Here is a 16,502-nt window from a genome sequence, read left to right on the forward strand (position 1 = left end):
TCAGGCTTTTCATTAACGCATTTTCCTTCCGTTCCTTCGCAGGCGGCGCTTTACGCGGTACGCTGGTACTTCGGACAGGAGGAGTTCTACCGCTACGTTCCCCGCGAGGCCAAGCCCACATTTGTCTTCGCCGTCGCCGGCATTAATGTTGATGTAAGTTAAATTAAGCTGAAGATCGCACAATGAGCACAAGCTGCTCGTATTTTACTCTATTAAGTATGATACTCCTTGGAATTCGAGGTGTTCCAGTAGTATCGAAAATGCTCATTTCATGTTCATATTAAAAAAAGAATAATTTCTTTAAAGTCGTTCCTCTACATTGAAATGAAAAAAGAGAATTTAACTTAAGCATTAAAATCCGGATTTGTAAAGTCAGTGCTCGGTATCTGTTAGTTCGGCCTTTTGATTATAAGCCCCGTTTGTTTTGTTTTGGTTTTTGCTCGCCCATTGTCGGCTTAATGGACAAATCACTGGAGCAGCAGGGCATGTGTTTCGCTCGGGCCGAGTTTGCATTTCAACAAATGCAAAATGGGAAAGCATTCAAATGTTGTGCAAATATTTAAATGCGGACAATGCCGGGGGCAGTCGCAGTTGCCGCTGGCGTCTTGCCGCCTGTGTGTCCCTCTTTCGGTGTCACCCATTTTATTTCTATTGCTGTGCAATATTTGTTCACTTTTATTTACAATATTCGGTGGTGTTTTGCATTTACAAGTGGGCATGTGTGTGTTGTCTGTGTATGAAATATTCCGCTTCGGAAAGTGCCACGACACACACACCAACATGCAGCTGGCTGAAATATTGCGAAAAGTGCAAAATAGTTTATGGCGCGGCTGCTGGCAAACAAAACAAACAAATAAACAAACAAATTCTGCACTTGCAGCAACAAGGAGCGGACAGGATAGCCCACCTAGTGGGGAAAAATGCTCGGCATTCGCTCTTCCATGCTGCACTCATTAATAAAAACAACAGCCGCAAAGTAAGCGATAAATTACTCGACCAGAGTCCAGTGTGAAAAGTGGCGAAATTCTTTGAACGCCATTTAAAAATCACCGTTCATCTTCATGGGAAAAGCACCTTAAAATATATAAACTGTGTACAGAATCTTCTTAACACAAAGAAAAATAAAACTTTCTTAGTAATGGTATCTTTAAAATCCCTATATAGACTGGCTAAGTACTTTGAATAACACACCTCAGTAATCTTAATCATAAAAATTGCATTAACAATTTAATGCTGTTGTACAATGTACAATATAATGTTCAACTGATTTAAGAACCCGATAACATCTGCTTTCTGCCGATCAAGTGAACGTATTCAAATAAACAGTCTGTGTGAGAGCGTCGATTTCCGAGGGTTGTGAAAAACGAATCGATTGTCGTATAATCATAAATAAATAAAATTGAATTTACCATGAAAAATTTGTATGGACGAAATATAAATTGAAAACTCATTCGTCCGCACATAAAACTGCAAACTCATTTACAAACACTTCGGGCTACATTTTTCAAATGCGCCAAAAGGGGGAACGTTAAATAATCATAAATAATGGCGTAAAGCGAGGGTGCAATGATGGAGTAATGTTTGTTTTGTGTAAGCGAAACAAAGCAATCGAGGGATGGCGAAGGCTGCTCCATAGAAATAATTTGCCCCCGACTTCCGTTTCCGGTTTGTCTGTCTGCCAGCTGCTCGCCTTGCCAAAAATCCATTGGTCTTTTTGGCCATCTCAACTGTATCGATAATGGCGTGCTGGCCACATCAATCAGCGTGGACTTGATTAATTTGCTTTGATTGTGTCTTTAATTTGCACCCCCAGTCTCCCCAATGCATTGGCCGAGACAAAAGGAGATGAAAAAGAGAGAGTCGTGCGAAAGAAAACCGAAATAAAATACAATAAAATACGGAAAAAATAAAGCAGTCCCTGCTCAGATGTTAATTTGCCACTAATTAGCATTCAAAGGCATTTTTGCACTAATTAAATATTTCGATTGCAGCGTTCGGGGTCCTTGGCGTTCTGTGGGCGTGGCTGTGGGCAGTGCAGTGGGCGGGGCGTCAAGCTATGCGTGTTAATTATTTCCCAATTCCATCTCCCCCCACCGATCTTTATTTGGCCTTACAGCGCCAGCGAATTGGAAACTATTCAATGAAAACGAGCACGCTCACAAACAAACCAACACATTGAGGTTAATGCGAAAATTTTTGTAGCCTACTTATGGGAGCGCTGCAGATGGATGCAAACTCATTTTAATTTGAGCAAATTTTCACTCCACTCCCGAGCAAAACGGCTTGAGACGCAATCAGCCGTTAACCGCTAAAGGTGAAAAGCGTAAGAAAAGATGGGAAATCCGAGTGGAGTGGAGCTTGGGGATCCTGTGGTCGATTGCATAATGCAAATGATTTAGCCATCGTGCTCGCTGTGCAATTAAGTTTGAAGGTTGCCCATAGTTTTTAGACCCCACCCCACTGGCCACGCTGCTGCTGATGATGATGCCATGTTAAAAGGTGGCTTTTGAAAAGTGCAAAAGTGCAAAAACTAAACTAAAAAATAGGTGAAGGTGGAAAAAATACCCTACACCCCAAGGCAGCAGCAACAAATCGAAATGAGGCGCCGGCAGCTGTGTTTTCCAACTTAAATTGATAGTTGCCGGCACTAACGAAGGCAAACGTCAAAGGCCACACCACAAATGGAAATGGAATTTTTAAGTTATGCCAAGGCAGCTGGGCCAAATGAAGAGGGGAATGGCTAGTGGATGCAGAATGCAGGATGCTGGATGGTGATAGTGAGCCAGCTACGAAATTGTGGCAAGTGCCTTAATTGAGATTAAAACATTATAACTTGACTTGTTTTACTTTTGCTAAATCATTTCAAACAGCTAAACACGCTTAATGAGAAAAGTTACGCTCGTGCCAAGTTGGCGGCCATTATGCATATGCATACATGTGTGTGCGAGCATGTGAATGTGAAGGAGCGTGTGTATGGGTGAGGGGCGTGTCGTAGGTGTGGTATGGGCGTGGCCCATAAAGCATCGGGCACTCGAAAGGCAGCTGCAGCTGCTGATGATGCTGCCGCTGACATCCAAAGGCACTTGTGGGCGCACTGGGCGCTGCAGGAGATGGGGGCGTGGCCGACCGACCAAAGTGCACTCGTGTCGTCCACTTGAGCGTTATTGGAATGTAAATGTATGCATATTAAGGCGGTGGGCAGGAAGTCAACGCCAAGTCGCGTCGTCAAAACTTCAAAAGTCATTCAGCAAGGCAAAGCAACAGCCACGCCTACCGCCCCTATACATCACACTCGGAAAAAAATCGTGGAACTTTAACTTCGATAATTGGTTTCTGATTTAGGACAGGTAGAGCTTCATAGGAGTATTTAAAACAAATCTAAGGGCACTTTTAATAAATATTTTCTGTTATTTATGTCAGATGTATTTCCTAGTCCTAGATTTTTCTCTGTGCAGTACTTTTCACATGTCAACGGGGACAACAGCAAAAAAAAGTAAATATATAGAAATGTAAAAAGGGGGAAATAAACAGGAAAGCCATCATGTTAAATGTAATTAAATTTTTAATTTAGAGACAGCGCTCGCTTCGCTGGCAATCTTCAATTAAAAACACAATTACCAGGCCGCTCTCTCAACGGGTTGAGGGTCATCCTTTAAAAAGGGGAAGGGACAGTCCTTTGCAGAGCGGGAACGGGAATAGGATATGCCAAGTGCTCTAAAGTTTTGCGGCTTATTCATTGTCCGCCACAACAATAAAATCGCCAGCAAGCCTCTGTCCCTGTTCCTGTCTCCCTTTCTCTGCCATCGGCTTGTGGACACACTTTTCCTCGGCACTCACCCGCTTTTCCAGCCGCGGAGATCCCAGAAATTTGCGCCCCAAAAACTTTTTGCACACTGTCAACACGGAAGGAATTATTCCGCATTAAGTTTGCGGTAATGGCAGCGTCAGTCGTACTCCAACCCACACACACACTCGAAAGCAGTGTCCTTTTGGCTTTTGCCTGAGTGTCCTGGCTGCTGGCGCGTTTGCTTTTAACATTGTTAATAACCCGACACGCCTCGCATTTATGCACAGCAATGTGCGCTTAAAATTAATGCACTTGCCTCTGGGAAATTTCAGCGGCGACCGAAAAGGGAAAACTGGCGACAGAAGTGACCAAAAAAGTTGGCCGTTGTCTATGGTCTACGATTTGAATGTACTCCCAAGGGTTCCCCCTTTTTGTGGGCTTCTTTAGGCAGTTGTTAATTAGATGCACTAGACAGGAGAAGGAGGCGAAGAATTAAGTGTGCAAAGGGCAAGGGCTAATTTTCTATGGCTGATTCAGGCAAGTTTTTAAGGTCTTAATGGGCTACATTGTAAGATAGTAGTGAGTGTTCTTTGTTGCAAAAAGGCCATGCGTAATCTGTTTCTTTTTGTACGTTTTTTTAAAATTACGTTTATATTTAGAATTATGATGGTAATTTAGTTCGATTGCTTTATTTAGGAAATTTAATATTAATTTTACTTAATTTGTATCATTCTTTCAACCACATTGGACTTTAATCCGTGTACCTTATGAAATCTCCCTTTCTGAGGACTCACTTCAATTTCCATTAGCCACTCAGGCTAGTCACATGCAGGCATTTTCCCCAAGCCATTTTTCCGCTGTTGTTGTTTACGCCATTGCGGCGGCCTTGGCTAGAAATTGTTGTGTGACAAATGGCAACAAATAAACATAATAAATAAAAATGCGAAATGCATTCGTGAAGTGTGCACACCCAGCTCCCCGGAATCGCAGAGTGTAACTAGCTGCGTCCGTCCTGCAGTCCTTCCATCCAACGGCCGCCAAATGGCATTGGTTAGAGGGTCGGTGGGTGGGGGATTGGGGGTTTTCGGGTGCTTTAGTGGGGGTGGGGCATTCACTTGGGCGTGCTGTTGTCTGCCCGGGCCAACAATGAGCACAATAAAAAGCCATGCATTTTCCAAACACCAAAAATTGTTCATAGCAACTGCTCTGGCAGCAGAAGAAGAATAACAACCGCACCGGAAACATCTCATTCACTAAATTTGTGGTCGGTTTTTGCCCAGCGTTAGGCAGTCGAAGTTGTGAAATGCCAACGGCAACTGGAAAATTCGCAGAAGTGGGTGGCATGGCCGGGGGAAAATTGGTTGGAGAAAGAGGAGCCGTTAGTTACAACAATGCTCCAGGCAACGGAAATTCGGCATGACATAATACGTGCACATGGGAGTGTGTGAGCTCGTGAGTGTGAGTGTGTGTGTCGGGGAATAGGAGTAAAGGAGTGTGTGTGTGTGTGTGCGGTTGTGTGGCCGCGACTTGAGTTGATACAGCAATAATTCATAAAGTGTTGCATGCAAACGAGGATGCTGCAGCTGAGCTCCGGCTCACACAGATACTCCGCATCCTCGCGTGCGCGTGTGTTAGTGTGCCGCATGCGACAGCGTTGGCAAAATTAAAATTGCTGCACAACAAACAGCGGAAACTCAGCGAGGAGCCAGCAGTCGCAGGAGGAAGAAAACGGAAAATGGCTGTGGGAAAGTGCTGGGAAAATGGAATGGAATGGGATGGTAGCGAAGAGTAGAGTAGAGAAAAGTGAGTCAGGCAGGGCACTGCAATGAAATTCATTGTATTCTTACAACTCGACGACTCTGGCAGCTCAGCTCAGCCGGGCCGAGAGCTTTTTTGCCGTAAAGTTATTATTTCATAAAGCCAGAATTATTGAAACAATACTTTACTCTCACACATGGGTTGAAGGGGTGTGCGTGTGTGTTGGCTGGAAAAACTCCTGTGTGTGTTTGGCATGCAAAATTACGCTTTAGTGGCGTCATTTCATTTCTTTCTTCCTTTTTCTCATGCCAGAAAGTTGCAGCTGTGGCTGCTAAAGCAATATAAAATATAAATAGAAATTAAAAGCCAACAAATAAATAAAAAGGGGGAAACGGTGTGGGCCGAGTTGGTACAGAAAAAAAACTTTTCACGACAAACGCAACTTGAGTTGAGTTTTCCCTGCCTCACATTTCGCTACTCTTTTTTTCTGTTCTTGTTTTCTCTGCCCGGAGGAGCAGTTACGAAATGGCCACAGTTTCATGCGAGCAAACTAAAAGGATGAATGTGTGTGCGGGTGTGTGTGTGTCATTCCTCAAAATGGCAGACATTTGCGTTTGTTTGGCGCGCTTCCTGGCGCTGCCACTTCCGCTTCCGCCGCAAAGAGCCACCGAGAGTAGCAACAAATAAAGTCACATGCAATTAAATAAATATGACAGACGTAGCAGGTCGCCGCAGAACAACAAGAAAAATCCCCACCGCACGAAGCAGTTGAATAAATAAAGCGGGTCAGGAACAACTTTTCCGTATATGTTTGATTACATAATTAGTGTCATTTAATTAGAGGGGGTCGCAATCGCCTCAGGCCCAGTGAAAGCGGCAACTCAACCTGTTTGTGTGCACAGCTAAATTGAAAATATTATTCAAATGGGATACTTCAACATTTAAAACAATTATTTGCTTTCACAACATTGTGTACATTTCTCTTTGCTACACTGCAATGTGTACTATAACTTATACTATATAGATAATAAAACTTACATATTATAACTTAAAAAAATAGCTTTACATTTGGTTTACTATTGTTTATTAAAAACATGGCATGACCAATCGCTACTTCATAAGTCCCTAGCCCCCATAAGTCATGGAAGCCATAATGCATCTCTAGCCCAGTGCACATTATTCATGGATCCAGGCACACCCCCTTTGCATATAGAGAACCTTATCAATACGATTCGCATTTGTTTTCATTTTACGATTGCGTAACGAGATCAGCGTCGACAAATCCGAAAGCCACTAAAACCACAGCTCGCCAGGGGCCACGAAGCAGCCATTCCATGGCCAATATGCCAATTGGCAACCGCCGCAGAGCACAGGGAATCCGAGAAGGGGTTCGAAAAGGGAGGGTAACGGGGTAAATACCAGAAGGTTGTAGGTGCCTGGCGGCCCTTATCGACGGCGTTATCTGCGAATGAACTGGCACAACTAGCTGGAAAGAAAACAACAAACTAAATAGGAAAAGCCAGGCCAAGCCGAGCAATGCGCCAAAGTGTTGAAACAATCGTAAAAAGCTGTTGTTTGCCGCGGGGCACTAGAAAGGATAAAGGATGGGGCATGGTGTATTGTGTTGTGGGTGGATGCTCCTCTATGCTGCTGCGAGTATATGCCAATAGCAATGGGACCCACCGACCGACCAACAACGGCAGCCATGCCGGGATTAGTACAGATGCAAATGAACAAAGCGATGGCAACGTTCGCGCTCTGGCTTTGGTGGCATATGCAAAACTCGAATGCGAATGGGTTGTACTCGTTGCTGGCTGAACTTAAATACAAAAGGCCAGGACTGCGATAAAAGGACCCCACTCACACACACCCACATACGCACACACGCTCGCACACTCATCCAGGCTGGTAGGTAATCGCGAGTGGTTCGCTGCTGAAGTGGATTTTGAGTAGGATATTGCACAACTGTTTGCCAAGTGGCAAGCGCTTGCTGGCAATTAACAGAATATGCTAAACTGCGACAACGAGTGCGATTCAAAAACCAAGTGGTCTCGAAGCCGGAATACCCTGTTAATGGATCTCCAAAGGGTGGTTTCCCTTTGCCAGATAGCTCTTAGGGTTCGGCATACCCAAACCAATCGAAATTTCGCTTCTGGTACTTACTCATGCTCTGCTGATTACCAACAAATGCGTTGCCTGCGCTTTTCAAGCCATCTGATGTGGGTTTTTCGGGAATGGCGATCGAAAAGAGGAATCTGTGCAAAGATGGAGTTTAATTCGTTTTGGATATTGACAGTGACAGAGACGCATTTCCATTGCAATCTCACTGGGAAACAAGACATTATTGGAGGTTCCCAAATCAGTCAAATCAAGTCTAGTGCAGAAGTCAATTAAAGCGTATCGTTATCACTTCGAGAAGTATTTTATACCTTTTATTGCACGGTGCTTTAAGTCCCTATTCCATTTGCCCACTTTCAGCTCGCCAACTCGGATGCCACGTCGGTGACGTTGAAGGGTGTCACCCGGGAGCTGAGCGGCAGCTATCAGTGCGAGGTCTCCGAGGACGCACCGCTCTTCCACACCGAGATTCGATCGGCCCACATGCAGGTGATTGAGCTGCCCAAAGACGATCCGGTGATGCAGGTGGACAAGAAGGTGATTGGCGTGAACGACAACTTCAAGGCTGTGTGCACGGTGGGACCTTCGTATCCGCCGGCCAACATCACCTGGAGCATCAACGGAAACCAGGTGAGTTGCAGGACACTCAAGCACCTTCGAAACAAGAACTAAAAAACACGCGTGACAATTACACCTTTCCAAACTCGAGATACTTCCATTTACTTAAGGGTATCATGGTATTAAGAAATGAATAGCTATAGAATATACGGACAACTTAAAAGCATTTGCATCGTCCTCGACTGCATAAAGCAAGTATACTGACATATTCCCCACTCATCTCTTGCAGATCCGCAGGACGCCGCTGCAGCGTATCTCGCAGGACACCTACGAGGGCTCCACCACGTACTCCTCGCTGGACATCTACCCCAACAGCCAGGCGCTGCAGGGCTTCTTCGAGACGAAGTACCAGCACAGCGTGAACCTGCAGTGCGTGGTGACCATCCGGCACATGTACCACAAGGTCGTGGCGCAGCGGATCGGGCTGAATGCGGCGCCGCCGACGACCATATCGCCAAATCTGCTGGGACTCGAGGGATCCAAGCGGTATGCCAACGGAGATCCGGACAACTCGGCGCTGACAGGCGCCTCTCAGCGCTGCTGCATTTGCTGTGGAGCCTTTGGCGCTGTTTCGCTGGCGATTTTCACACTGGCCATGGCGCATCTGTGACCGCAGCGGACCGCTTAAATCCGCCATGGAAAACGCAAATGCAGCCGGACAAGTCACCTCCAAGGATGAAACAACAGCGCGAGCTGTGTAATTAAAAAATAACAAAACAGAACGAGTGCTTGATAGCAAAAAAACAGCAAAGGATATGCAAAAATCAAAAGGAAAAAACAAAAAAAAACCTATAATGGGTTTGGGAGTGGGGGAAAGTGTTGGCGACAGCGACCGTGGATTGTCAACGCCTAGTAGCATGTCCTTGTATTTTATATTTTTTTTTTATTTGCCTCATTCGCCAAACAAACAAAAAAAAAACTGGGTCGCAGTCCATAAGTTCAAAGCGAAGGAATATTTTCAATGCATTAATTAATTTGCGATGGCTACATACAAAATTCTGATAATAACAATACATTAAACATAAGTCAGCCGGGGCTGAATTTCCACACAAGCTCGGGCATAGATCGAAAAGAAGGTTAAAATAATAATAGTAAAAGTAAATATATAGCATAAATTTAATACGTAACACACGTAATTGCATGTTGTGGATGAAGGCGTGGTGTTTAACTCTTCGAAAAAAAACTACAAAACTGCCTGCAGACAACACAGAGTATAGAAAAAAGAAACGAATCCATAAATTTAAATAAATTAACACATGCACTTGCAAACAACACTTGCAAACAAATTACATAACAAAAGAAAACAACAATTAATAAGCATAAGCGACACACATTTAACTACTAAGTACACCCTACCCTCCAACTACCGCAGCCTAGGCACATAAGTTATGTAAATAATTACTGTAAAGAACTAACGAAAAAACAGTAAATAATAAATTAATAAATACGAAACCCTCACATGGGCAAACATTAATTAAAGCTAGAGCAAAATGTGTGGAGAAAAAGTTAAATACAAAACTAATTAAGTCCTTATGAAAAATCTATAAAATCGGAACAGTCAAAATGGATATTGGCCAAATTCAGTTTAATTGGATTTGTTTTCATTTCAATTGTGGCTTATTTGCGGCATCATTTTGTCCATTTTCTGTTGAATGTTTTATTTCCGTCGAACGGTTTGTGTTAGCAGCATAAGATGGACTTTGTTTTAGACTAAATTTACATAAATAAATGCAGCGTATATATTTATCGAGTAATGGTTGCCGTGGAGAGGAACTTTAGTGGGTATATGTTAGTTGAAAGATGTTAAGAGTGCATTCTGCGGAACGCACTGAAGGTAAATCCAAACTCCTTGGCCAAAGGACTATTTTTAGATGTTGATGCGCAGCGCAAACTCACAAAAATTCGGGTTGATTGATTATGAGTCGTGTTCTGCATAATCGTATTTCTCAGCTAAGAAACGAACATTTTGGAAATATTTCCAATTACTGAGTAAGCCCAAAAAGCAAAATAATGTAAATCAAAAGAGAAGAGAAACCGATATTATTTTAGCGAGTTGCGGCAGATCGAAGTAACTGAAGCCCAAACTAAACTTAACTAAACTGAAATGCAAACTAATAACAAAATGTAAAATCAAACTTAAATACAGGAAAACGAGAAAATAACAAAAGCCGATGAGAGTCGAGCAAACGAGTCAACGGGAGGAAATTATATATTAAATATGCATAATTATGAATAATTTAATGCGAGTTAAGCAAAGGCAAAAAGGTCAAACGAAATCAAACCACACAAAAACCAACAAAGTGCACGCCGATGTGGGCGTGGAATTTAGCTCAAAATTAAATGCGATAAAGGCAAGAATTATATGACGAAATAAATAAATAATACAAAATGTACAAACGGTGTTTTATTGCCATTTACGGGTTTAAGCTTTGAACACTGTTTGTGTCGCCTAGCACTTTAGGTGCGCATAATTAAGGCAGTGATCCCCTTATTAGGACACACACACTTTCGCATAGGGGGACCGTTCAAGGATGCCCATGACGAAGTTGGTCCTTGTTTCTCGCGTTCGCCAACAACAGCTGCACTTACATGCAACACCAGTTACCCACTGAAGCTGATACCGCTGATGACACAGCCGGGGAGTGCTAAACACACACACACACAAGGGAGGAACAGGAGCCAGGGATCAGGGTCCTGGGACCAGGAGCAGGACCAAGACCAGGCCATCGCCAGCGTCTCATGTTTTGTAAATTAAGCAAACAAATTAAGTGCACTTGGCACCCGGCTTGCTCACACACTCTCCCTACACGCCGTGTAAGCACATTGTGATTGTAACAAAAGCACATATATCAAAACACGTATGGTGGGCACGCATCCCCTGACGCTCGTCCTTGAGCAAAGCTGCCGCTCAAGGACACCGGTCGCCCACCCCCAGCACACCGTTAGTTTGTCTTAATTAGTTGCAGCAACAGCAACAGGAGCGACAGCGCCACAAACCGTGGCACGATGCAAAGGCCACAGAATGGCAAAGCCATCGCGACCCAGCTCGTATTATTTACAAGCCATTGGCTGCAGCCAAGACCCAACCACAATTTCAACTTTGCACCACCAACCTAGGAGCTCCCTCCTCTAACACACCGCTTTCTCAACCCTTTGCGCCATAATTGTGCAGTCATCGTGCTGTTTAAAGTTTTACACGTAACCATATTGCCAAGGAGCTCGTCGCGCACACACGGCGTATGCGTAACGCAAAATGAGTAGGCAAAATGCCCAGCCTTTACCCATACGTATGGATACGTGCCGGGGGAAAACTCGGGTCTCAAGCAGCTCGAGACCTCTTCAATCGTCTTCAATATTGCTGACACAGCTACTAAGTAAATATGTAGCTTATTCTGCTGAGTAAATCAACTATAATTACACTCAACTACAGGGTGCACTTTGCAGAAGAAAGGTAAAACTTATGAAGGGCAATGCAACTCATTTAAGTGAATGTAATGGTATGCAGAAACCCATTCATATAATCTTATAAATTGTCTCTGGCTATTATTATTTCTATTAACTATGAGATAGAGAAATATCCCTTAAAGGTTTTGATCTGAAAAATACTTGTATCTTGTTTGGCAGTATAACAACTTCATACGATTACATTTTAAATAATTTGTGGCATTGAAAGACCATTCATCACTGACAGCTCACTCTGTAAAGTTTTTAAACCCTGCTGAAATGTGTTTCCGATTAGAATGGCAGCACTATATGGCTGATTCTAATCCCAGTCGCTATGCGGCTAAGCCAATACTAATGCAAATGCCCCATTTTAATTAAATGCGTATCGGGCAACAAATAATGCAAATGGGATACTGGAATTCTGGGATACTATGCTGGAATACAGAAATGCCAACCCGCTTGCCAGAAACATCAGCAAAATGAGTTGCATATTTTGAAGCACGATCTATCTATCTCCCTTCGAGTGGAGCTCCCAAATGCCAGGACAATGTTTCACAGCCTCCGCCACTTTTGGGGGCGTGGCAGAGCCGAATGATTTGGTTTATGGTCGCTGCATGCATTTAACAACACAAAACGTCGGCAGCAAACACAGTGGCCATTGGCGAAACAGCCAGCTGACTGGCTGGCATTCCGAACGCAAAAACATTGTTAAAATACAGCAACATTTTTGGATTTATAGCGCGCTAATCGCGGCCAAACAGCAAACGGCAGTGGGTGACTTAGCTGAGTGGGGTGGCACTACCATTGGGCGGGGGTCTGGCATTCCAAATTGTAATGGAAATTGAAATGCAAATGCACGGCATGACATTTACGAGTGCTTCTGCAGCAGCGGCAACATCAGACAAGAGCCAGGACAGGCCCTGCCAAAAACTCCACAATAAAATGTTGCAACTAAATACACGGGGAGAATAACAAAATATGGGTTTCTAAATTAGTTCAAAAACTCACTGGAACAAACGAAATTATATGGTTTAATGATTTCCCCGCTTTGGTTAGTTAATGGCAACTGTTCCCATTAAAATATGGCCCTTTTTCTTGATAATGAGCCGTTTTAGGATAAGAGTTGTCTTGGGTATAAGTCATACATAAATGGGCAGTTTTTCTCTCGGTGCACTACTACGGCGCCCGTTGGCGAAATCGACGTGCACTTGGCAGGCCAGGCGGCTTACTTGGCCGGCATTGTGTTTTCATTTCGCAAATGCAAAACAAGACACTGCCGGCCACGCCCTCAAATCGAGACAGCCTATAGATTTATGGCCATGCAATTAGCGAAAGAAACAGATTTTCGCCGAGAATACAATATATATTCATGGCTTAGTCGTGATGGCCGCAGAGATGCGGACGGAAGAGGGCACAAACGCTTTATGGAATCATCTTCGGGAAAAGAAGGCACCCGAAAACTGGTGATGAGCATCTTTTATGACAACCATCCGACGCCTTGGACATGCAGCTGACGGGAACGTGATGAATGCAGCTCTCGGAGGCGACATTGCATCATAAATTCAGCGAGTGACGTTTAGCAGCATCCCCGGATGGCTGAGATGCAGTGGCAGAAGGTGAAGGCGATGGCTGTGACATAATGCCGAAGCTACGTGCATTCCATTTGGCTTTGATTCGGGGCCATTGATCAAATCAAGGAGCTTCGAGCAATAAATTTCTAGATTCAAAACTAGCAAATAAACAGTTATTATGGCCTGTGCCGACTACTGGAACATTAAAAGGTGGAGTGGATCTACCGCCGAGGCGAGAAATTCTGAACCAATCGTTTAAGCAAATTGACTTTGCTTGTCTTGTCAGCCGTTGTTTGGCTTGAAAATTTGTTAATTTTGCGTTGAATTAAGATAAAATCTGCTTACACTGGCTTATGAAACCAAACATCCACTCAAACCCATGCCAAAACGAAGAAGCTCCAACCCCAAATGAACCCTTTTATTTCGGGCTAACTCTTTTGTTGCTGGCGGAGCCGTACTCCACTCCCCCTGATTGTTTTCAGATTCCGAGAACAACAAGAGCAACTCGGCAACAGTTTATTATTTTTGCTCATCAGTGGAGGCTTCTTCAACTTCCACTCCACGCCACTCCCACTCGAAATGATGTTGTAGGCACTTTTTTGGGCTGCCAGAGAAGCCCTTTCTGCAGCAACAATTCGTAGCGCAGAGATTAAAACTTTTAATTTGCTTTTAATTAATTAAGTTGAAAATCACAGCTGAAAGTCACTGGATTCCTCACTCCCAGCTCTCGTTTACACGCTGCACGCTTCACCAGTTGGCAAAGAGTAACGCCCAGAAGCCCGAAATTGTTTTACATGCCGCCTTCGAAACCTTGTCGTTGATGTTCGTAAATGAAAGTTGTATTTTTATAGGTGTTTAACTTGCTGGGAAAACTCGTTTACCTGGCGTTTAGTTTGCTATCATTAAAGTTGTCCAACTTAAAGCGTGTTTTGTGCTATTTTTGAGGCTCTCGAAGGTAAGTTTTCGGCCCAGCCATCGCAGCATATACTTGTGTGCAGTTACTATCGAGGCGACTTGGCTGGAAACATTCATCAAAGTAAAAGTGGAAAAGTTCCTCCTCTGCCGGAGTGGCCATATGCAATTCAATTTGCATGGTGCGCCCCGAATCAGAAACAGAAACCAGTTAGATGCCTGGATAATGGCCAAATAAAGAAAATTTTCAGGCGAGAGAGAGAGTTTTTGGTTTTAGCCGTAAAGCTAATTGAAAACTTATGTCGATCATAGCGGCAACCCAAACCGGAAATAGCATTCTTTCTGCTGAGCATCAAAATATTCCCTGTCCTGACATGTTCAACATTTCCACTGACTTTTCTTTTGTGCCGCACTTTTCGCCATTCATGTGGAAGTCAAGGTGACTTCTGATGCCACCTGATACACGCAGCTGCAGCTTTTGGCCCAAAAAAGAATGCTACACGCTTGTTACAGCACTCAATGCACTCGATGTCCGCTGCCTTTCCCACTTTTTCAGCCGTTCTCTTGCCTTCTGCCACATATCTTTGGCGGAAAGGAGCAGTCGACTTCTGCACCATGGATACATGGAGGAAAACTATTTGTATCGCGTTCAAAATTGTGTTGTAATTATCGAGTATTTAGGAATTATATATCCTTTTGGACGCAAAACATAAACCCTTTTGGATAGTTTATGAGGAAAGTATCCTGCAAGCATGTTTCATTGTGATTTTATGTTTTTTAGCAAAATATCAACAGGAACTACATATGTGAGACTGCACGGGGAACCGATAATGCTTTGTCATTTTTTGCCGTGCATATATTTTTCGGTTTCCTCACGTGCCTTGCCGCTCCTTTGTGTGCGCAACGTGACGGAAATTAGCGTGGCTTCGTCTGTGTGTGTGTGTGTGTGTGTGACTATGACTATGTGACTACGTCCCATATTTATTTTGCCACTCTGCTGTAGTTATGAATGTACAGATTCAGATACAGACACATGCATCTTTAGATTCCCGAAAATTCTCACTGGCTTTTCATTCTTTTTATTTAATTTTTTCTCGTTGGCTCTGGCAACTGTGATTGATGTGTGCACATACCAAGGGGTGTTTGGGTACCATGGGGGGTTGCTTTCCCCGCAACCCCTTCAACGGCCGCAAACAAACATTTTACGTTTGAGTACGCGCCACTTTTGGTTCGGCGCTCCATTCTGCTTTACTTCGCCAGAACACGAATTTGCGCATATTTGCTTTATATACAAACACTCGAACATACACACTCACACCCATACACACACACACATACAGAGACAGGAGCCAAGGCAACGCTCACATGCGCACACTTCAATCTTTTATCATAATTTCGATGCTGCACGCCTCATAAATTTGTTTGCTGAAAACATTTTCACTTCATTTATTAGAAAAAACAGACGGCCCACCCACCATTCAAGCACCCACTCTTTTCATGCCATTGGGGAAATGCATTTCCACCAACTGCTAACCACCTCGGTTTTTTTTCGTTGTATTTTTTGTATTTTCTCGCCCCACACCCGAAGCCATTTGCATATGAAATTGCAGCTGACTGTTTTCCATCTTGGTCAATTATTTGGGCAAGGCAGCCAGTGTTCGGCCTTTTATGCGTTAATTGCTTGAAAATTGAAACATGAAATTAAATGAAAACAGCCTTCGACGCTCCAGTGTCCCCGGCATATAACTCATACGCCGCGTGCGCCACAAAATGGCAGGCAGACAGATAGACGGACAGACCGCCTACAGACCGCCGCGCGACCGCTGTCCGCCACATGCAGGTAATTAATAAAAGTTCAGCCCTTGCCTTGTCCAGCCCCCAAACCACATTAAGTGTCCAAATGCACTGTAACCAATATTTTCTGAAGAATAAGGTGTTCAATAAAGATTTTTAAGTGAAGTCATAAAAGTTGCATACGTATTTTTTAAGTAATCAATATGTAAGAATATAGTTACAATAGAACTACTAAGGCAAGACTAATATTCTGTGTATAAGTGAGGTAGACCTTATTTCTTTCGCTGTATGAGAGTGTGAGCGACAATCAAGAGACATTTCTCAACGAGTCCTGGAAAGGAGGAGCCAGGAAAACGTTCGGGAATAATAAAATGCCAGTTGGACCAGAATGCGACGTTGGGCCGGTTGACAAGTGACAAATAAATGCGCTTTCAATGTGTTGGTTGTCCGCCTCTCCCGTCCTGCCCACCGTATCCTTTTCCCCCCTGTCCGCCCCTTAA

At 43.8% G+C, this 16,502-nt stretch overlaps 1 protein-coding gene and 1 long non-coding RNA gene across 3 annotated transcripts in view; one reads left to right on the top strand and one right to left on the bottom strand.

The window, feature by feature from the left end:
* The window catches only part of LOC117142666, a 56,733-nt gene extending 46,090 nt beyond the window's left edge, over positions 1 to 10,643 (top strand). For both annotated transcript variants that reach the window (XM_033306798.1, XM_033306799.1), the window contains exons 5-7: positions 43 to 153; positions 8,024 to 8,293; positions 8,511 to 10,643. In XM_033306798.1, the coding sequence (XP_033162689.1) occupies positions 43 to 153; positions 8,024 to 8,293; positions 8,511 to 8,891 (762 nt within the window). In that variant the 3' untranslated portion in view covers positions 8,892 to 10,643. The remainder of the gene's footprint in view (positions 1 to 42; positions 154 to 8,023; positions 8,294 to 8,510) is intronic.
* The window catches only part of LOC117142668, a 126,151-nt gene that overhangs the window by 100,040 nt on the left and 9,609 nt on the right, over positions 1 to 16,502 (bottom strand). The gene's annotated exons all lie outside the window — the stretch shown is intronic.

Source organism: Drosophila mauritiana, chromosome 3R, assembly GCF_004382145.1.
Source record: "Drosophila mauritiana strain mau12 chromosome 3R, ASM438214v1, whole genome shotgun sequence".
NCBI lineage: Eukaryota > Metazoa > Arthropoda > Insecta > Diptera > Drosophilidae > Drosophila > Drosophila mauritiana.